The sequence below is a fragment of the Mustelus asterias genome, chromosome 10, assembly GCF_964213995.1.
Source record: "Mustelus asterias chromosome 10, sMusAst1.hap1.1, whole genome shotgun sequence".
Lineage (NCBI taxonomy): Eukaryota > Metazoa > Chordata > Chondrichthyes > Carcharhiniformes > Triakidae > Mustelus > Mustelus asterias.
Window position 1 is genome coordinate 3,085,498 of NC_135810.1, and position 22,195 is coordinate 3,107,692.

At 47.2% G+C, this 22,195-nt stretch overlaps 1 protein-coding gene across 1 annotated transcript in view; it reads left to right on the forward strand.

Annotated features, from left to right (window-relative positions):
- Positions 1 to 22,195, forward strand: part of nalcn (sodium leak channel, non-selective) — a 225,950-nt gene that overhangs the window by 73,474 nt on the left and 130,281 nt on the right. The window contains exons 11-14 of the mRNA XM_078221539.1: positions 3,400 to 3,567; positions 6,040 to 6,231; positions 9,927 to 10,064; positions 21,080 to 21,154. Of these exons, the coding sequence (XP_078077665.1) occupies positions 3,400 to 3,567; positions 6,040 to 6,231; positions 9,927 to 10,064; positions 21,080 to 21,154 (573 nt within the window). The remainder of the gene's footprint in view (positions 1 to 3,399; positions 3,568 to 6,039; positions 6,232 to 9,926; positions 10,065 to 21,079; positions 21,155 to 22,195) is intronic.

The window sequence follows — 22,195 nt, forward strand, 5'->3', positions numbered from 1 at the left end:
TTACATTTGCGATCATTTTAAATGTTGATTTAGTCCAGGCAGTCATAGATTCCTGCAGAGTAAGATATGCAATTAATGAAGCCATATTATTTTAAGTTTTATTTATTGATTCATGGAATGTGTGTGTCGCCAGCAAGGCAGCATTTGTTATTAGCTCTGGGTCAGCGGGTAACGCACTCGCCTGAAATTCGGAAGGTTGTGGATTCTCCAGAGACTTGAGTACAAATACCCTGGGTGACACTTCAGTGCTTGCACTGTCAGGGGGGAGGTGCCGCACTGTCGGGGGTGGGGGGGGGGGGAACTGCCGCACTGTCGGGGGTGGGGGGGGGGGGGGAACTGCCGCACTGTCGGGGGGGAGAGTGCCGCACTGTCGGGGGGGAGAGTGCCGCACTGTCGGGGAGGAGAGTGCCGCACTGTCGGGGGGGAGAGTGCCGCACTGTCGGGGGGGAGAGTGCCGCACTGTCGGGGGGGGAGAGTGCCGCACTGTCGGGGGGGAGAGTGCCGCACTGTCAAGCACAATCTTTGAGATGAAATGAGAAGAGACGTAAACCAGCCTCCCATCCATTGACTCTGTCGACACTTCCCGCTGCCTCGGGCAAAGCAGCCAGCATAATTAAGGACCCCACGCACCCCGGACATTCTCTCTTCCAACTTCTTCCGCCAGGAAAATGATACAAAAGTCTGAGGTCACGTACCAACCGAGTCAAGAACAGTTTCTTCCCTGTTGCTGTCAGACTTTTGAATGGACTTACCTCGCACTAAGTTGATCTTCCTCTGCACCCTAGCTATGACTGTAACACTACATTCTGCACTCTCTCATTGTCTTCTCTATGAACAGTATGCTTTGTCTGTATAGCGCACAAGAAACAATACTTTTCACTGTAAATACATGTGACAATAATAAATCAAATTGAAATATTAAACCAAAACCCCATCAGGCCTATCAGATGGGCAAAGAAGATCGGATGGCATTATTTCAAAGCAGGACAGGGATGGTCTGAGTAGAATCCTGGCCAATATTTACTCCTGAATTATCACTACAGCAGCTTATCTCACCATTATCTCCTTGCTGTTTGTGGGAACTTGCTCTGCACTAATTAGCTGCCATGGTACACCAATCACGGCATAGGGTACAAGAGCAAAGAGGTTTTGCTGAACTTGTACAAGACCCGAGTTAAACCTCAGCTGGAATATTGTGCACAGGAAGAATATGAAGGATGTGGAGAGAGTGCAGAAGAGGTTTACAAGATTGGTTCCAGGGATGAGAACCTTCAGTTATGAGGATAGATCGGAGAGGTTGGGACTGTTCTCCTTGGAGAGAAGAAGGCTAAGAGGGGATTTGATAGAGATGTTCAAAATAATGAGGGGGCTGGACAGAGGAGACAGGGAGAAACTGTTCCTCTTTGTAAAAGGATCAAGAATGGCACAGATTTAAAGTGATTTATAAAAGAAGCAAATGTAATGTGAGACTAATTTAGTGAACCTTCGCTGTAATGTCTCTGATACAAGTAAACCCTTTCTTATACCGTGTCGAGCAAGACTACACAGCGTACTCCAGATGTATGACCTCACCCAGCTGAAATCAATGCAATTGTTAATCGTCAAATGTAGTAAACAGGTTATTGTTACAGACTAATTATTAACTTACTCAACTGCAAACAAAACCGATAATATTGGATGAGATTTCTGAAACTCAAACCTTTCTTGCAAGGTTAATCGATTTATTTTGATTTATTATTCTCGCATGTATTAACATACAGTGAAAAGTATTGTTTCTTGCGCGCTATACAGACAAAGCATACCGTTCATAGAGAAGAAAATGAGGGAGTGCAAAATGTGTTACAGTCCTAGCTAGGGTGTAGAGAAAGATCAACTCAATGTGAGGTACGTCCATTCAAAGGTCTGACGGCAGCAGGGAAGAAGCTGTTCTTGAGTCGGTTGGTACGTGACCTCAGACTTTTGTATCTTTTTCCCAACGGAAGAAGGTGTAAGAGAGAGTGTCCGGGGTGCGTGGGGTCCTTGATTATGCTGGCTGCTTTTCCAAGGCAGCGGGAAGTGTAGACAGAGTCAATGGATGGGAGGCTGGTTTGCGTGATGGATTGGGCTTCATTCACAACATTTTGTAGTTTCTTGCGGCCTTGGGCAGAGCAGGAGCCATACCAAGCTGTGATACAACCAGAAAGAATGCTTTCTGAGTATAAAAGTTGGGGTCTGATGTTGCAGATGTATAGAACGTTGGTTCGGCCGCATTTGGAATACTGCGTCCAGTTCTGGTCGCCACACCACCAGAAGGACGTGGAGGCTTTGGAGAGAGTACAGAGGAGGTTTACCAGGATGTTGCCTGGTATGGAGGGGCTTGGTTATGAGGAGAGATTGGGGAAACTGGGGTTGTTCTCCTTGGAAAGACGGAGGATGAGGGGAGACTTAATAGAGGTGTATAAAATTATGAAAGGCATAGATAGGGTGAACGGTGGGAAGCTTTTCCCCGGGTCGGTGGTGACGTTCACGAGGGGTCATAGGTTCAAGGTGAAGGGGGGGAGGTTTAACACAGATATCAGAAGGACATATTTTACACAGAGGGTCGTGGGGGCCTGGAATGTGTTGCCGGGCAAGGTGGTGGAGGCGGACACACTGGGAACGTTTAAGACTTATCTAGACAGCTATATGAACGGAGTGGGAATGGAGGGATACAAAAGAGTGGTCTAGTTTGGACCAGGGAGCGGCGCGGGCTAATTGTTCTTTGTTTCTCGTTTCAAGGCTTCATTCTATGATCATCTTGCTAGTGCCAGTACAGAGCGAGACTGCGGATAGTTGGGAACCTGTCTCGGGGGCAGGGAATTCATATGGTGTTCGTGGAAGTGGAAATGAATAGGGTTGGGAAGCATTTTCCGATCAGGGCCAGTGTGATCTCCTGGACTCGTTTCGATCGCCTCAGGGGGTCGGAGAGGAATTTCCCAGATTTTATTTTCCCCATATTGGCCCTGGGGTTTTCACTCTGGGTTTTCGCCTCTCCCTGGAGATCACATGGTCTGGAATGGGGGGGTGGGGGTGAGTTAATAGGTTGTGATGAACAAAGCATCATAGCTGTGAGGGACAGCTCGGTGGATAGGATATTAGTATGTAGATAGGCTGGAAAATTGGGCGGGGATCCTGGATTCAGGATTCAATCCTGGACCGGGGAGCGGCGCGGGCTTGGAGGGCCGAAGGGCCTGTTCCTGTGCTGTATTGTTCTTTGTTCTTTGTTCTTTCTATGGTGCATCTGTAAAAGCTGGTGAAAGTCGTAGCTGACATGCCAAATTTCCTTAGACTTCTGAGAAAGTAGAGGCGTTGGTGGGCTTGTAGAACATCTGTTAACTGTTATTAAGATTTTTGATGTTAATTTATGAAATTGTCTTTTAGGTTGCTTTCACCATCGTGTTTGACCTCGAGGCACTTGTGAAGATCTGGTGTTTGGGATTCACTGGTTATATTAGTTCCTCACTTCACAAGTTTGAGCTTCTGTTGGTGGTGGGAACAACTCTTCACATCTATCCAGACCTCTACCATTCCCAGTTTACATACTTCCAGGTAACCTCACACAAGATTGTGAACTTTAACCGAACGTATCTCTCAAAATGTGGGGCTGCACGCAAAGAGCCAAAAGTAAAACCTATTGGGTGGAATTCCCCCCTCCCCCCTCCCCCCTGCCCCGCAGTGTGTTCTGCAGCGGCAGAGATGACCCACCGTTGACTGGCAGCAGGAACCTCTGGTTCCTCCCCCCATCCCTCCTCCACCGTCAACTTGTTTTCGCGCTATCTGCAGTCTCTGCCACTGGGGAACCCGTGGCGGGATGCATCATCAGCAGGACTGGAAAATCCTGCCAGCGGGAACAGCCGGAAGATTCCGGCCATTGAATCCCCTCCAGTCTGGAACGCTTGGCACCAAATCATTTGTGGATTTTGGAATTTTCTGAATGATCGATTGACGCCAGGCTAACGGAGAGTGTGTGGGAGCCGGAAAGCAGCGTGGATATAAATATTTACCTGTAACATAAAACAGTGATAAAACATTTTCCCCAGATTGAGTTTAAAATGGAAGTGTTGAATGCACATTGTAACCCCAATTACTGTTTTTAATCCGTACTCTACAATAAATTTAATAAATGATTATGGTGACACTGTCAATAAATGCGGAGCTTCCTGACACGCTCAGTTATGCATGAGGGATGATGTCTGAAGATAATTAATAAACAGCTTTTCCCGCCGCATCAAACAACACGGGAAGCGAGATTCGCACAGTCAGCTGGAGGGGCGGGGCCTAAAGATGCCAGAAAAGCTGAGAATTTAGCCCCCAACCCACCAGGAAGTCGGGACACCCCTGGCCCCAAGCATCAGGGCAACCCCCCCCATCACAACGTCAACTTCCCCCCTCCACCCCCTCCCACCATCTCCACCATCAAACACCAAACAAAGGGGAAACCCCAGAGGGCCTGCCCCTGGCACTGGCCAAACATGTCCCTCACCACCCGGGGGCTACACTCCTCTTGACATCCCCCCCTACCCCCCACCCCCCACCCCCGCCCACCCCAGCGTGATCATCACGACTGGTTTCCATTTTTGAAAGCCGGTAATGATTGGCTACAGTGTGACTGGGTGGGAGGATAAGGTGTGGGCGGGCGTTGTGGCATAAAGGCTGGTAAACACTGGTTGATTTATTAAAATATATGGAAATCAGGGTCACGGCCTCCCCGGGTGTGAGCCTGATCATGTGACGACCTGGGAAGCTCTAAAACCGAGATCTGACCGGCACAAATCCCATTTGGTCCTCTCGTGACATTTCGTGGGCATTATGGGATTTGCGTCGGTAGCTAGCACAGCCAAAATCACAGCCAGAAAGTCTTGTTATACAGCCTTAGTTTAAGCACCTTCCAAGCATTCCAGTTTATTGAGACAAACAAAGACAGTAATTCAATTATTTCTTTATTGAACACTTCTCGTGTTCAATTCAAACTTAAACAGTTGCAACTCATTAACTCTTTACTGCACTTTAACTCTTAAACTGCACTTTAACTTTCAACTGAACATCAACTTTAACTAAACATCAACTTTAACTATTTAACTGAAAATAGATACTACCAAGTTTAATAAAACCTTGGCCAAGAAACATCCTCGATGTAGAATCTATCTTCTCCTTCTCTGAAGCATCCTTCAGGGTACACTTCTTCTTGTGATGGTTGGTCTCTTTGAGTTATTGCTGCCAATCAAAGGGCTCGCATGTCTTTTTAAACACAATTCTCCACTCGCTTCCGAAAGATTCCCTGTCATCCAGTCGATGAATTGATCCAAAACCCCAATTGCATCATTTGATTAGATCAATCAAATGCAGCCAGAATAAATGCAGCCAGGTCACTCCAGACCTCATCTCGAGGCCACTTAATTGCATATTGTTTACATTCCAATGCCCAAATAAGGAGCACTGGCTCCAGAAGTCTGTAAAGAATTCATCCCTGCCAAGGGCAAGCTGTTGAATCTGACAAAGAACAAAGAACAGTACAGCACAGGAAACGGGCCCTTCGGCCCTCCAAGCCTGTGCTGCTCATTGGTCCAATTAGACCATTCGTTTGTATCCCTCCATTCCCGGACTGCTCATGTGACTATCCAGGTAAGTCTTAAACGATGCCAGCGTGTCTGCCTCCACCACCCTACTTGGCAGCGCATTCCAGGCCCCCACCACTCTCTGTGTAAAAAACGTCCCCCTGATATCTGAGTTACACCTCGCCCCTCTCACCTTGAGCCCGTGACCCCTCGTGATCGTCACCTCCGACCTGGGAAAAAGCTTCCCACTGTTCACCCTATCTATACCCTGACACCTGCTGTCCTTTGACAAATTCCAGGCCACTGGCCACAAGACGTCCCAGCACAGTGAAAAAACAACTTTAACCAAAACAATCAGCTCTGCTCGATTGAAGATCTTTCAGCTTATTAAAAATTAAAACTGCAGACCATTCAGCCACAGTCTTTATCTTGCACTGAAATGTCATTGTTTTTCTATTTTTTTCAGGTGCTAAGGGTTGTCAGACTGATTAAAATCTCGCCAGCTCTGGAGGACTTTGTGTACAAAATATTTGGACCTGGGAAAAAGCTAGGAAGTCTGGTGGTCTTCACCGCCAGTCTTTTAATTGTGATGTCCTCCATCAGCCTACAGATGTTCTGTTTTGTGGAGGAGCTGGACAGGTTTACAACGTTCCCCAGGGTCAGTACCACCTGCGCTTTTCTCCCGCCTTCAGCAAGAGCAGCTTGTACATCTATTAAATGCCTTAAGCACAAGAAAATCCCGTTCGCCCACCTTAGCTCCGGATCTTCCAACCCTACTCTTCTCCATCCATCCAAATGATCAGCTGACCTAGCCTACCGGCACGGTGGCACAGTGGTTAGCACTGCTGCCTCATTGCGCCAAGGACCTGGGTTCGATTCCTGGCTTGGGTCACTGTCTGTGTGGAGTCTGCACGTTCTCCCCATGTCTGCATGGGTTTCCTCCCACAGTCCGAAAGAAGTGCAGGTTCGGTGCATTGGCAATGCTAAATTCTCCCTCAGTGTACCTGAACAGGTGCCGGACTGTGGCGACTCGGAGATTTGCACTGTAACTTCATTGCAGTGTTAATGTAAGCCTACTCGTGACACTAATAAATAAACTTTAAGTTTAACCTTTACTGCTTTTTGTGGCAGAGAGTTCTAAGCTTCTACCACCCTTTGAGTGGAGAAATGTTTCCTATCTTCTCTCTGGAGTGGTTTGCCTCTGATTTTAAACTCATGTCTCTTTGGCTTTAACTCTCTCAACTCAATACAGGGAAGTCAAAATAAAAGCAGTAAAATGCTGAAAGCACTTGATCAGAAAGCTGGTGTCTCTGAAGAGAATACAATAGGAATAGAGCTTGGAAACAGAGAAATTCCTCACTTTCCACCCCCTTGTGCTGCAGGATATTTCCAGCATTTTGCAGCCTTTATTTCAATATCCAACTTTTCTTGTTCCCTGCAATCCTGTCAAAGTTGCAAATTAGTTAGTGTTTATGACGATGCAAAGTAACAAGTTTAGGTGGGTGTAACAATTCTTGTTCGCTGGTTAAGGGAAAATAACAAGTTTATTTACAGGTTAAGGCTATACAGAGACTTACAACCAGCTCCCAGGATGGCTTTGGAACAAAATCCCTTGCTTACTGGGGTGAACCCCCCAACCCGATCCCTGATTGGTTTCCCAGGTTATGAGACAGTTGGGCACTGCCAGATGGTTACTGGCCAGCCATGTCACCAACCACCCATTGGCGTGGCCATCACGCCTGCTCTCTGCCAATGGAGACCAGTCGTGATTCTCGCTTGGCTTGCACCGTGCCCAAAAGTCAGAAGACCCCGGGAGCGAAGACAATCCAGCATCGAACGGGCTCAACATGTTTAAACGCTACTTTAAATATGCTAACTGTCCTCGCGCCCTTTCTGGGCGAGATACGTGTTGCACCATTAGAAAGGGACCAGGACGGGGGCAAACCGTTTGGCACAGGGCGCAAAATCTGTTTTGAGGCCCGCACGCAATTTTCTGGGATTGGCACAATCTGTGCCAGGTGTGGTGAGGGCAGAAAATCACCCGTTCAGTCTCCCAATACCTGCAGGATTCAATGGAGTGGTTACCCCCACAACTGGCATTACTAACCTTAAAGGATATGTGTCTAAGTAGATTCCAAGTCTAATTTTCCACATGGGATGCTCTGTTTAAATTCCTCCGCTTAATGATCGATTATTTTGATGAAACATCTGCCTCTATTTAGTGTTGTCATTTAAACCCAATTAGTTTCGCAACTAACAAAGCCCAAAGAGCAAAATCTCTTTCAACTTTCAACAAGAGTATTCCGCCCTGGTTAGAAAATTGCTCAGAATAACAGAATTTACAGCACCCAAACAGGCCATTCGGCCCAAATGCTCCATGCTGGTGTTTATGCTCCACCCAAGCCCCCACCCACTCCCTCTTCATCCCGGCCTATCAGTATATCCTCAGGGGTGATCTCATAGAGGTCTATAAAATAAAGATCAGCTAGATAGTCAACATCTTTTCCCAAAGGTAGGGGAGTCTAAAACTAGGGGGTATAGGTTTAAGATGAAAGGGGAGAGATACAAAAGGGTCCAGAAGAGCAGTTTTATCACATAGAGGGAGGTGAGTGTCTGGAACAAGCTGCCAGAGGTAGTAGTAGAGGCGGGTACAATTTTGTCTTTTAAAAAGCATTTAGACAGTTACATGGGTAAGATGGGTATAGAGGGATATGGGCCAAATGCGGGCAATTGGGACTAGCTTTATGGTAAAAGTAAAGGGAGGCATGGACAAGTTGAGCCGTAGGGCCTGTTTCCATGCTGTAAACCTCTATGACTCTATATTCATGCTATCCCTTTCTCCCTCACATGTTTATCCAACTTCCCCTTAAATGTGCCAACATTATTCGCCTCAGTTCTACATTCTCCCCACCCTCTGGGTAAAGACGTTGCTCTTGAATTCCTGATTCGATTTCTTGGTGATTGCCTATGTTGATAGCTCCTAATTTTAGATTATTTCAAAAGTGGGAGCTATATTTTCTACACGTACCCCATCAAACGCCTTCTTAGCTATGAGTTATTAGCTACGAGGAGAGATTTGACAAACTTGGTTAGTCTTCACTTGAATGTCAGAGGCTGAGGGGCGACCTGATAGAAGTTCGCAAAATTATGAGAGGCACCGATAGAATGGATAGATAGAGTCTTTTTCCCAAGGTAGAAATGTCAAAGGGGAGGTGATGGCCTACTGGTATTATTGCTAGACTGTTAATCGAGGAACTCAGCCAATGTTCTGGGGAACCGGGTTCGAATCCCACCACGGCAGGTGGTGGAATTTGAATTCAGTTTTTAAAAATCTGGAATTAAGAATCTACTGATGACCACGAAACCATTGTTATTGTCAGAAAAACCCACCTGGTTCACTCATGTCCTTTAGGGAAGGAAATCTGCCATCCTTACCCGGTCTGGCCTACTTATGACTCCAGAGCCGCAGCAATGTGGTTGACTCTCAACTGCCCTCCAAGGGCAACTAGGGATGGGCAATAAATTCTGGCCAGCCAGCGACGCCCATGTCCCACGAATGAATAAAAAAAATTCCTAGGGGACATAGGTTTAAGGTAAAAGGGGGTAAGTTTAAAGGAGATGTGAGAGGCAATTTTTTACACAGAGGGCGTTAAGTGCCTAGAATGCGCTGCCAGAGGAGGCGGTAGAAGCAGATACAATAACAACGTTTAAGAGGCATCTTGACAGATTCATGAGTAGGCAGGGAATAGAGGAATACAGACTGCATAGAAGTCTTCAGTTCAGAAAGGCGCCGTGTGTCGGCACAGGCTTGATGGGCCGAAGGACCTGTTCCTGTGCTGTAATGTCCTTTGTTAATATTAAAGATCTCTATTAGATTACCTTTCAGCTTTCTCTTCTCTGGAGTAAGAGGCCTCAGTTTAGTTAACCTCTCCTGATGGTCAGAGACTCTCCAGTCTGCTATCATAATTGTGATTTTTTTTTTTAACCATCTCCCTTGTCTCTACGTCCTTTTTGTATAACGTGGAGAGAAGCCCCGAGCAGAATTCTGTCTCGCTGTAGAGATGGATTCGGTCGCTTCCACTCCACCGAAGCAGGAAGCTTTCGACTGATGACTAAGAATATGTAAGACATTAGAAGTGATTAGAGGAGATTGCTGTGTTTTGCCGCAGCCTGCTGTGGGGAAAAAAAGCCAAATGGCCCAAACATTTCTTCTCGCTCAATCTGGCAAAAGGTTACTCAGTGTTCTCAGTAATTATAGCAATTCTCTTCCATTCAGGAACATGTGGGGAAAATGAGATCGCTTGATGACTGATGCTTGAATAATGTTTCTAATTCTTGCTTGTTTTTCCCCAGGCTTTTATGTCCATGTTTCAGATTATTACACAGGAAGGATGGGTGGATGTCATGGATCAAACTTTGATCGCAGTAGGACACGTGTGGACACCCGTGGTTGCCATTTATTTCATCTTGTACCACTTATTTGCCACATTGGTAGGTTTACCCATTGCGACAAATGTTTATTTGTGTGTGAAATTTACCCTTGTTTCCTGCTTAGAAATAACATGCTTTTCGAAACCGTCTTTCACAACTTCCGGACATCCCACCCTAAAGCACTTTACATCCAAGGCTGGATGTTAAAGTGTTGTGATGGAGGAAATGTGACAGCTAATTTGAAACACAGCCAGATCCCACCAACGGTGACAATGATCTGTTTCAGTGATGCTGGGGGATAAGCGGTGGGTCAGGAAATTGGGGTCAGCTCCTCCGCTCTTCGTCAAAGTTGTGCCACTAACTGTTTTGATATCCACACGAAATGGCAGATAGGGCCGTAGCACCTCCTCCGAGCACGTTCCTTCTGTGGCCTCGTGGTATGGGTCGCTGAACTGGCAAACCACAAAAGTAGAGCAATGCTCTGGGGCCCCTCATTCGAATCCCTCATTCGAATCCCGCTCCAGTAGATGGTAAAAGTTCTCCTGACAGTGCAGCACTCCCTCAGCACTGCACTGGACAGTCTGCCTAGAAAATTATGTGCTCAAGTTCTGGAATTGGGACTTTTGCCTGCAACCTTTAGACTCCTAGAGTTGTTAGGGCTGCCCACTAAGCTACAGAGGACAATAAAGGTGATCCAAAATTCTGCCCATTTCCATTTTTAATTGAACTCGTTCAGTACCTCCTGAGCTGCTTCACAAAATCAATTGTCAGGAAAATTAGTTGCTGTAATTAACTCCTGGTTCTGTTATTTTTAAAAAACAAGGAAATGTGGAGCTTGTGTCTCTGTGTTTATTTGTGAAAACTCTCATGGGGAATCTACTAATAATTTCCATCATTATTTAAAAGAGGACAACAGAAGATCTCACACCTGTGAGGCAGAGTTGCTGACAGAGCCTTACAAAGAAAACACATCCTCAAGACTTTAGAAAATGCAAACTTCAGAATCGCGAAATCTTTCCCTGTTTCCGTCCCATGGTATTAATTTTCTTTCCATAAATAATTTTCAATAAAAACAGCTCTGCACCTGTGGCCATAATTAGAAATCCAAAGGCGAGTGTTATGAGTGAGTCTAATGCAGAATTCTATTTCAAAATTCTCGGCATATGGGCCTGTGACCTTGCTGACTCCAAACTGAAAAGCAGCTTTGATTTGATTTGGTTTATTATTGTCACATGTATTGGGATACAGTGAAAAATATTGTTTCTTGCACGCTATACAGACAAAACATACATTCATAGAGTACATAGGGGAGAAGGAAAGGAGAGAGTGCAGAATATAGTGTTACAGTTATAGCTAGGGTGTAGAGAAAGATCAACTTAATGCGAGGTAGCTCCATTCAAAAGTCTAACAACAGCAGGGAAGAAACTGTTCTTGAGTCGGTTGGTACGTGACCTCAGACTTTTGTATCTTTTTCCCGACGGAAGAAGGTGGAAGGGAGAATGTCCGGGGTGTTTGGGGTCCTAAATTATGCTGGCTGCTTTTCCGAGGCAGCGGGAAGTGTAGACAGAGTCAGTGGATGGGAGGCTGGTCTGTGTGAACTCTTTGTAGTTTTGCAGTAAGCAACCGAAGTTGATAACTGCCTCAAATAAAACCAAAAGCTGCTGGAAATACTCAGCTGAGCAGGCAGTATCTGTGGGGGGGAGAGGAACAGAGATAAGATTTTATCTCCTGGATTCTGCCTTGATGGCGCGATTAAATCACTCGGGAGGCTGGATCGTACCCGGGAAATAAAGGCTTTTATTAGTAACAAGAATGGAGCATACTGCTTAACAATACAATCCCAGACTAAAGGGTCACCAGGCAGTGCAGTGACCTTTATACTCCTACAGGTAGGCGGAGCCAACCGGAGTGTACCACAGAACAATACCAACAGGTAGAACACCCCAACCCTAACCCCAACAGTGACAACAGTAACATATGTACAAGTACCCATAGTGCTAACCATCTATGGTTCACCACATGCCTGAACTGCTGAGTATTTTTAATTTCAGATTTTCAAAATCTGCAACATTTTACTTTGAGTGTTGGCACCTGCCTGCCCGACCGGAGAAAGGGGGAAAGGAGAAAGGGGAGGAAAGGGAGAAACAACAGGAAGGGACAGAATGGAAAGAAAGACATGGGGGAGGGGGGGGCGGTGGTGGCGGAGATTCTCCCAAAAATATTCTAAGTCTCAAATTAATGTAAGAACTGGAGTAGAGTGCCTCAGGGAGATATACATTGAAAGCCAGGGATTACGCTCTGCCTCTCCAGCAGGACATATTATTGCTGGAGAGGCCGGCAGCGTAGCTGCTGAGCGGGCCTCTGTGCATGTGCCAATCTGTCAGAGAGGAGATCGGCGCAAGCACAGTGGCCCCTGTCCGCCGTCCTCCCAATCACTGGCCAGTCCCGCGACCCCCACATCACCAGCTGTGCGACTCTCCCACCACCCCCTCCCCCATCCCCCCCTCCTCCCGCCCCCCGCTCCCCCCTCCCCCTCATAGCTCGACCGCTGGTCCCAAACATGCCCGGGCCAGCTTCGATCTTCCCTCCCACCCCAAAACTGACAGCCCAGATCCACCCCCCCCCCCCCCCCCCCCCCCCCCGCAGTGTAGACCGCCCCTCACTCTCCCCCTTCCCCCCCCTCACCCCGATGTCCAGCCCAGATCGCTGGCCTCCTTCCCTCTGTAGCTCAGCCCAAACGCCCTGCCCCCTTCGCAATGCCTGGTGCCCAATGGGCAGTGTCAAGGTGCCCCCTGGGCATTGGCACTTTGCCCCTTGGGCATTGCCAGGGGGCCCAGGCTGGCAAGCGCCCCCCCCCCCATCCCCCAACCCTCCAACCCGGTGCCTGACATTCTGGGATGCCTCAATGGCATCCCACCCCGCCACCCCCCCCCCCCCCCCCCCCCGCCTTCACTCTAGCGGGGTCAGGCTGCCAGCTCCCCGCAAGTGGGGAGCTACAGTAAACCGTGCTGGAGTGAAACACTCCTGGTGAGGGGGCAGGGGCAAGCGGGCCCGGGGATTTCAGACCCGGGGCTCGCTAATGAGATTTAAATTGAATGTAAATGAACATTTCCATAAATTATGCAGCTCCGCGCCGATTCCCAGCAAGGAGCTGACAGTGACGGAAACCTGGCTGCCAGATATACGTGGAGGCCCGGGCACCCAGTGGGAAGCCCGCGAAACACCCTCCGCTAGCGTCTGCTGGCCTGTGTGCTACGAAAGCAGCGCAGCAGGTTGGGAGAATTGCCCCCGTGGCTTTCAATATCGCCATTCACAACCTAGGTCCATCCATGGTTTAGATAACCTTTTAAAAATTCCTTCATGGGATGTGGGCGTCACTGGCTGAACCAGCATTTATTGCCCATCCCTAGTTACCCTTGGGAAGCTGATGTGAGCTGCCTTTGGTCTGTCGTGCTGTAACTTTTGTGTCATGGTTTGAGTTTCTCGCTTGGCCATTTTAGAGGGCAAATAAGAGTCAACCACATTGCTGTGGGTCTGGAGTCACATGTAGGCCAGAACAGGTAAAGACCTGAATGTGTGGAATTCCCCGCCCAGTGAAGCAGTTGAGGCTACCTCATTGAATGTTTTTAAGGCAAGGATAAATAAATTTTTGAACAGTAAAGGAATTAAGAGTTATGGTGAGCGGGCGGGTAAGTGGAGCTGAGTCCATGAAAAGATCAGCCATGATCTTATTGAATGGCGGAGCAGGATGGGGGGGCCAGATGGCCTACTCCTTCTCTTAGTTCTTATGTAAGGTCGCAGATTTACTTCCCTAAAGGACCTGGTGGGTTTTTCTAAATTTCCTCCCAAAATCCCTCTGCCTCACTCACCTCCTTTGAGATGCTCCTCCAAAGGTTACCTCTGCTGTCCTATGTCCAATGTAATGTCAAATTGTATCTGGTAACGCTCCTGTGATCATTTCTACATTTAAGGTGCTATATAAATGCAAGCTCTCGTTGTTGCATTGCCAACGGGTCTCTTGCATTCACCAGAGAGAGAAGACAGGGCCCTTTAAGCGTCTCGCATGAAGGGTAGCAGTGCAGCACTCCCTCGGCGCGGTCCTGAGAGTGTTGACGTGTATTATGGCTGCCTAAATGCTTTAACGCGGGTCCCATTATGTAATTCCTGCACCATCTGTGAGTGAACGTTAGGTAGCGGGAGGTTCCAACGCACCTGCACAGGAATCCCTCTGTCCCTGTAAAGCCAGCCCAGAACATCATCTGTCCCAGTGGGGTAGATATGCTGAGTACAGCTTGCGGCGTGAGTGTGCACTGATTGTTTAGTGAAGTGCTCTTGATGCCAAATCGCTCGAGTGCTTCTCGAGCTTCACAACCTTGAATTCTGCACTGCCTGGGATTCCCATCAGCATTGTAATTACCACACAAAATCTGTTCATTGAAATACCTCTGGTCATTATAACTCATGTAGCTCTTCAGCGAGCACCCGAAGCTTGTTACAGAAACATTACACTGATTTTAAAAGTATTCTTGTTATGTCTGATCAATTCCATTGGAAATGACATCAATTCCACATAGGAACAGGAGTAGGCCATTCGGCCCATCGAGTCTGCTCCACCATTCCATTAAACCAGGGACCCGGGTTCAATTCCGGCCTTGGGTCACTGTCTGTGTGGGGTCTGCACGTTCTCCCCGTGTCTGCGTGGGTTTCCTCCCGGGTGCTCCGGTTTCCTCCCACAGTCCAAAGATGTTGGGTGAATTGGCCATGCTAAATTGCCCCTTAGTGTCAGGGAAATCAGCAGGGTAAATATATGGGGTTACGGGGATAGGGCCTGGGTGGAATTGTTGTCGGTGCAGACCCAATAGGCCGAATGGAATTGCAGAGATTCTATGAAATCATCTACCACATCACAGTCCCTGAATATCGCACGTTGAAACATCATTAAAAATGAAACCAATTTGCACATTTGTACTTAACCGTGTAAATTTATAACAAAAGGTGAGTTAAGCAGATTTAAAAGTATAAATGTTTCGGCAGTTGTTGATAATCTAAAATTTCCCCACCAGCAGTTTGAGAACATTTGTAAACTTCCCAACGTAAAAGGTTCTGTAACTTATTAATCACTGAAACAGCATTACTAAGAAGCAGCTGATGATCATCACACTGTGCTGTCTGTGGGATCTCGCTGTGTTCAAATTGGCTGCAGTGTTTCCTGTATTACAACAGTGACTGCTGCAAGGTGCTTCAGGTCACCCTGAGGCCATGAGAGACGGGGTGATTATATCGGGATTGCCATGCGCTCGGTAGGAACGGTGTTGCGATTATCGCAAACAAATTTAATCCTGAGACCCAAAGCACTGCGTCCAGTTCAGCTCTTTGCTCCCTTGAGCATTGTGATTGGTCCCACTCCATCCCTGACCTTTCCCCGCTTGACCTCACGAGTAAGTTGGAGCTCAAGGTGCCACCACTGACCCATGAGATGTCCAACCCACTTGACAGGGGATAAGAGCAGGGGGCAGAGCTAACTAGATAGCAATTTCAAAGAGCCGCCACAGATGAAATGGGCTGAATGGCCTCCCGTGCAGCATTACCATCCTCTGATTCTGGTTTCTGGCAGAATGGATATCTTTCCCAATGTCTCAATCAGCCACTCCCTTTACCCTGTATCTGAGCCCAGGGGGAACTCTGAGTCGATGGGGAGGATTTTCCTGAGGACTTGGGCATGTTTGGAGGCAGGAATGCCGGGGGAATCATGGAGAAAGAGATCGCACCAGTTCTCCAGTGACTTCTCCCAGAGGCAGCGTCAGTGTGATCATTGGCAACCTGCTTAGCTGAAGCTAACTAAAGCTCATCAGCAACCAATCAGCAGTAATTTTCTGGTGGAAATGAGATCTTACCGGCGTCACATGAAACACCCCCCCCCCCCCCCCCCCGTCCTGCCCCCTGCCCCCCTCCAGTATTTCAGCTCATCAGGTGATAAGATGATAGGAGTGCACATAAAGCAAGAGGTTAGAATACTAAGACAAACTAATAAAATCCACCACCTTAGAATCATAGAATCCCTACAGTGCAGAAGAGGCCATTCGGCCCACTGAGTCTGCACTGACTCTCCAAAAGAGCATCTTACTCTGGATACCAAGGGGCAATGTAGCATGGCCAATTCACCAAACCTACACATCTTTGAACTGTGGGAGGAAACCGGAGCACCCGGAGGAAACCCACGCAGACACGGGGAGAACGTGCAGACTCCACACAGACAGTGACCCAAGGCCAAGAATTGAACCCACATCCCTGGCGCTGTGAGGCAGCAGTGATGACCACTGTGCCACCATGCCATCCCATCAGGTGCAAATCAGCGAGCTTGCGATCCTGTGCGGTGAATGCTTTGTCATTTCCCGCCAGTCACCCGGAGACCACATTATGCAGCTGTGCTGTCCGCGAGGAAGAGGTGGACATTGCTTCCAATTCTACCCACTCCTCCATTCATGCCCAGAACCCCCTGGTGTACCATGCACACAAGCACCCCCCTGGCAGCAGACACAGTGAAGGCTGCCGACTGGCCCCTCAGTCTCGGATGCTGATTAATCCACCACCCGCTCGCCATTCCGAATAAGATCACAAAGTTGGGTGTCGCCTCTTAATTGGACAGCTCCTGGAACATTACCACAGGAAGCAAACAGGTTCAGGACCTGAAGATGGTCACAGCTGCTAAAAATGTTCAAACTCTGGAAGATTAACAGTTGTGTGGAAATGTAAGATATTAATGGGGGAGACTGGAAAGAGCTGATTTCTACAGCTGACTGTGTTAAGCGTGATTTGAATTATTTTACAGATACAAAAATTGGAAAATGCAGCCATCCATAGCGCACAGGTTCTGCATCTCCCCCTTTATTGATTAATAAACTGTGATGATAAATAGGAATTTTACAGCACAGGAACTGGCCAATGCTGATGTTTTATGTTCCAAGTGAGTCTCAGCTGACCCTATCAGCATATCCTTCTATTCCCTTCTCCATCGTGTGTTTACGCAGTTTCCTCTTCGAGGTAGCTACGCTACTCACCTCAACTCCCTGTGGCAGCAAGTTCCACATTCTCGCCACACTCTGTAGAAAGAAGATTCTCCTGAAATCGATGTTAAATATTGTTCTTCACTTAATGAGGGTTATCATTGTTTCATTATCATTGTTTGCTTAAGAAATTATTTATTTGTTGTTGACTTGAACAGCACGGTGGCACAGTGGTTAGCACTGCTGCCTCTCAGCGTCAGGGACCCGGTTTCGATTCCCGGCTTGGGTCACTGTCTGTGTGGAATCTGCGCTTTCTCCCCATGTCTGTGTGGGTTTCCTTCAGGCGCTCCGGTTTCCTCCCACAGTCCAAAAGACGTGCTGGTTAGGTGCATTGGCCATGCTAAATTCTCCCTCAGTGTACCCTGTTATGGTTCAGGTCAGAAACTCCAAAGTGTTTTATGGAGCCTGCCTGGATCATAAGTTTTGCATCTTGAATTTGGCTGGGATAAACATGATGTGTTTATCTTCAGGTATGATTCTAATGACCCACTAGGGAGCTTTTATCAAACAAAGTTTAATTAAGAATGTAGTAAACAGATATATTAAGAATATTAGCAATAACTGTTACCAATTACAAACAAAACAACTACAATAATGTAAGACCCTTAACAAATATATCTAAGATGTTCCAATCAAACCAATCCCAAAAACAAAACCCTTCCACAGGTTTAACACAGCAAAGACTAATGGTCACGTGATACTGGAACTGAGTCCTTTGGATGAATGCTGCAGTGTCTTGATAGACTCAGAACAGTTTGAGGTAGGACGGCTTCCCAGAAGACCAGGGAAAGACTCTGGTCAAGCCACCAACAGCAGATTGTCTACTGCAGGAAGGCAAGAAGCCTTGTTTTCAGTTAACCAGCAGAACTTCCAAAACCTGGGGAGAGAGAGAAACACTGCTTTCAGTTTGATGTCCACTTCATTCTAAACTAAACACTCTAAACAGCAGCTCAAAACTGAAAACAAAAGAGCTCCTGTCACCTGACCTGCCAACCAGTTTTCCTCCGAACAATGCAGAGCCATAAAACAACCCAAAGTCAACATAAACAAAACCCCATTTAAACCACTGAAGGAGCAATAAAACGACTCCTACAGACACCCGGCAACAATGAGAGCTGAAGCTGTGAGAGCTGCAGAAAACAAGATTGTTTTTTAAATCTCATAAAGGTGCAGTAATGTCCCAATCTAAACAGGCGCCGGAGTGTGGCAACTAGGGAATTTTCACAGTAACTTTATAAAGTTTAAAGTTTGTTTATTCATGTCACAAGTAGGCTTACATTAACATTGCAATGAAGTTACTGTGAAAATCCCTTCGTCGCTGCACTCCGCCACCTGTTCAGGTACACCGAGGGAGAATTTAGCACAGCCAATCCACCTAACCAGCACGTCTTTCCGACTGGTTATTGCAGTGTTAATGTAAACGATCTTGTGACACTAATAAATAAACTTTTTAAGACTTTCTGTCTATGAGGAATCTAGGCTTCATCTTCAACATTCCCAACAATCTTTGCTTGATGGGAATATATTTTGGGAGTTTTGCCACCCGTGACTGATGATTTCCCTTCTGAAAATCACGTTGGGATCATTACAGCTAACTTCCCAATGTCTATTCCCTGGATTTGTGAAACTCCCTGCCTGGATGAACATTTAGTCTGTGAAGTCCTCTTTATATCAGTTTTCAATTTAAGGACAGATTCTCCAATCAGACACTCCTATCCAGAAACAACAACAAGGTGCATTTATATAGCACCTTTAACATAGTAAAACATCCCAAGTTGCTTCACAGAGGTGCCAGTAGAGAAGATTTGACATTAAGTCACATGAGGAATTAAGGCAGGTGATCTGAAGCCAGTGTTGGTCAGTGAGTACATTGACATCGGGTATGTTATTAACCAGAGTCTTTGCCAACATTAAATTAACCTTCTATTGTGCATCATTGGAAAGGGTAGCAGCGTGGTTATGTTACTCTCTGAATAAGGGGCATTTAGAACCTATACGAGGAGGAATTTCTTCATTCAGAGTGGTGAACCTTAGGAATTCTCTACCCCAGGGGGCTGTGGAAGATCAGTCACTGAGTGTGTTCAGACCGAGATCGATACATGTCTAGATATTATCGACATCAAGAGATAGGGGTAATGGGAAAAAATGGTGCAAGTAGGAGATGATTCTCCGGGTGGCACAGTGGTTAGCACTGCTGCCTCACAGTGCCAGGGACTGGGTTCGATTCCCGGCTTGGATCATTGTCTGTATGGAGTTTGCACGTTCTCCTCATGTCTGCGTGGGTTTCCTCCAGGTGCTCCGCTTTCCTCCCACAGTCCAAAGATGTGCGGGTTAGGTGCATTGGCCATGCTAAATTGTGCCTTAGTGTCAGGCAGACTAGCTAGGGTAAATGCATTGAGTTTGGGGATAGGGTCTCGGTGGGATTGTGGTCGGTGCAGACTCGATGGGCCGAATGGCCTCCTTCTGCACTGTAGGATTCTATGATTCTATGATCAACTGTGATCTGTGTGATTGTCAGAGCAGGCTCGAGGGGCGAATGGCTTACGTCTGTTCCAATGTTCCGAGTGGAATGATAATCTAGAGGCCCAGAGTATTGAACTGGACACAAACATTCAAATTTCACTTTTCAGGCAGCTGGAACATTTAAATTCAATTAAATAAATCTAAAAACCCATCTGGTTCACTAATGTCCTTTCGGGAAGGAAATCTGCCATCTTTACCCAGTCTGGCCGACATGTGACTCCAGAGCCACAGTGGTGTGGTTGGCTCTTAACTGCCCTCTGAAATGACCGAGCGAGAAACTTGGTTCTTAATAAGTGGCTCACCAGCACCACCTCAAGAGAAATGAAGGATGTGTAATAAATGCAGCGACACCCACACCCTACGAATGCCTACCACTTCACAAGATAGGCGGCAATAGATGGGGACGCGAATGCCTAGTGGTATTATCGCTAGATTATTAATCCAGAAACTCAACTAATATTCTGGGGACCCGGGTTTGAATCCCACGGCCGGCAGAAAGTGGAATTTGAATTCAATGAAAAAAATTTCTGGAATTAAGAATCAACTGATGACCATAAAACCATTGTCGATTGTCGGAAAAAATCATTTGATTCACTAATGTCCTTTAGGGAAAGAAATCTGCCATCTTTACCCAGTCTGGCTTACACGTGACTCCCGAACCACAGCAATGTGGTTGACTCTCGAGGGCAACTAGGGACGGGCAATAAATGCTGGCCAGCCAGCGACGCCCATGTCCCACAAATGAATAAAACAAAATAGACTGATAGAGATACAAAAAAAACCTCGAAACATCCCAGTGTACCTTGAAGCCACGAAAGTACTTTTGTCATGTGGTCATGGCTGTGGTGACGGTCATGGTTGCTGTGATTTGAACCAAGGCACAGGCTGGAATTTGACCGGCACACCTGACCCAGAATCGGGGCAGGCGAGGCTCACAGAATTCGCCATTGGCCTCGGGCGGGATTTTACGAGCCTTGCCCGGGTGAGGTCGTAAAATACCAGCCACAGAGTTGGGCTGTCACGCACGGTATTGAGGCAAATAGCACTGGTACATTCAAGAGAAGCTGGACACAGGGGAGCAGGAAATAGAAGGAACAGACTGGGATGAAGAGGGTGAGAGGAGGCTTGTGTGGAACATAAACCTCGGCAGAGACCAGCTGAGCCAAATGGCCTCTTTCTGTGCTGTGAAATTAAAGATAACACTATTATTGAGCAGCGTCTGAATTTTATGTGATTTCGTTCATTAAAAAAATGCATTAATTGACAAAACAATTGCTTGTTCGTGTCAGTATTTTTTGTACCAATTGAGCGGACACACTCTGCCTGTGCTTGTAATGTTTGACAGGAGAAATGTATCAAAGCGGTTTGAGAATTCAGATTATTCTGCTGTGCGTATTTATTTTTCCTAATGCTCAAGGTGCAAAAACCATGACTTTGTTCAAACGTGATGAAGCCCGTGTCTGAAAGCTGTTTTTAATCACATTGCAGATTCTGTTGAGTCTGTTTGTCGCTGTTATCCTGGACAATCTGGAGCTGGATGAAGATCTAAAGAAGCTAAAACAGGTAAAGCGATTTACACATTGAACCATCTCCCTGTCTGAAGATTTCTCACCTTGTATACAAGTGCACATTGTCCCGACAAGAGTTTGAAGCATTTTACAGCTGTGTGTTGATATGTAAAGCGAGAATATTTAATCTACTCAAAGGATTTTAAAGAAGGCCTCTGGGGGTTGAGGGGTTGCTGACTGTTCCCTGTACTTGCTGCCTGATCGGCCCATACTCGTTTGCAATCCAGTGTTCCCAGACAGGGTGAAGAAACCACAAATTGAAAAGTCTATTGATCGTATTTTAGTGCTGTCAGCCATGGCTCAGTTAATGGTACGCACACCTCCGAGTCAGAAGGTTCCAGGTTCAAGACCCACTCCAGGACTTGAGCACAAAGATCAAGGATGATGCTCCCAGTACAGTACCAAGGGAGTGCTGCACTGTCAGAGGGTCAGTACCGAAGGAGTGCCGCACTGTTAGAGGGTCAGTACTGAGGGAGTGCCGCACTGTCAGAGGGTCAGTACCGAGGGAGTGCCGCACTGTCAGAGGGTCAGTACCGAAGGAGTGCTGCACTGTTAGAGGGTCAGTACTGAGGGAGTGCCGCACTGTCAGAGGGTCAGTACCGAGGGGGTGCCACACTGTCAGAGGGTCAGTACTGAGGGAGTGCTGCACTGTCAGAGGGTCAGTACTGAGGGAGTGCCGCACTGTCAGAGGGTCAGTACTGAGAGAGTGCCGCACTGTCAGAGGGTCAGTACTGAGAGAGTGCCGCACTGTCAGAGGTCAGTACTGAGGGGGTGCTGCACTGTCAGAGGGTCAGTACTGAGGGAGTGCCACACTGTCAGAGGGTCAGTGCTGAGGGAGTGCCGCACTGTCAGAGGGTCAGTACTGAGGGAGTGCTGCACTGTCAGAGGGTCAGTACTGAGGGAGTGCCGCACTGTCAGAGGGTCAGTACTGAGGGAGTGCCGCACTGTCAGAGGGTCAGTACTGAGGGAGTGCCGCACTGTCAGAGGCACTGTCTTTCAGATGAAATGCTAAACCAAGTCCCTCCCAAGCAGATTT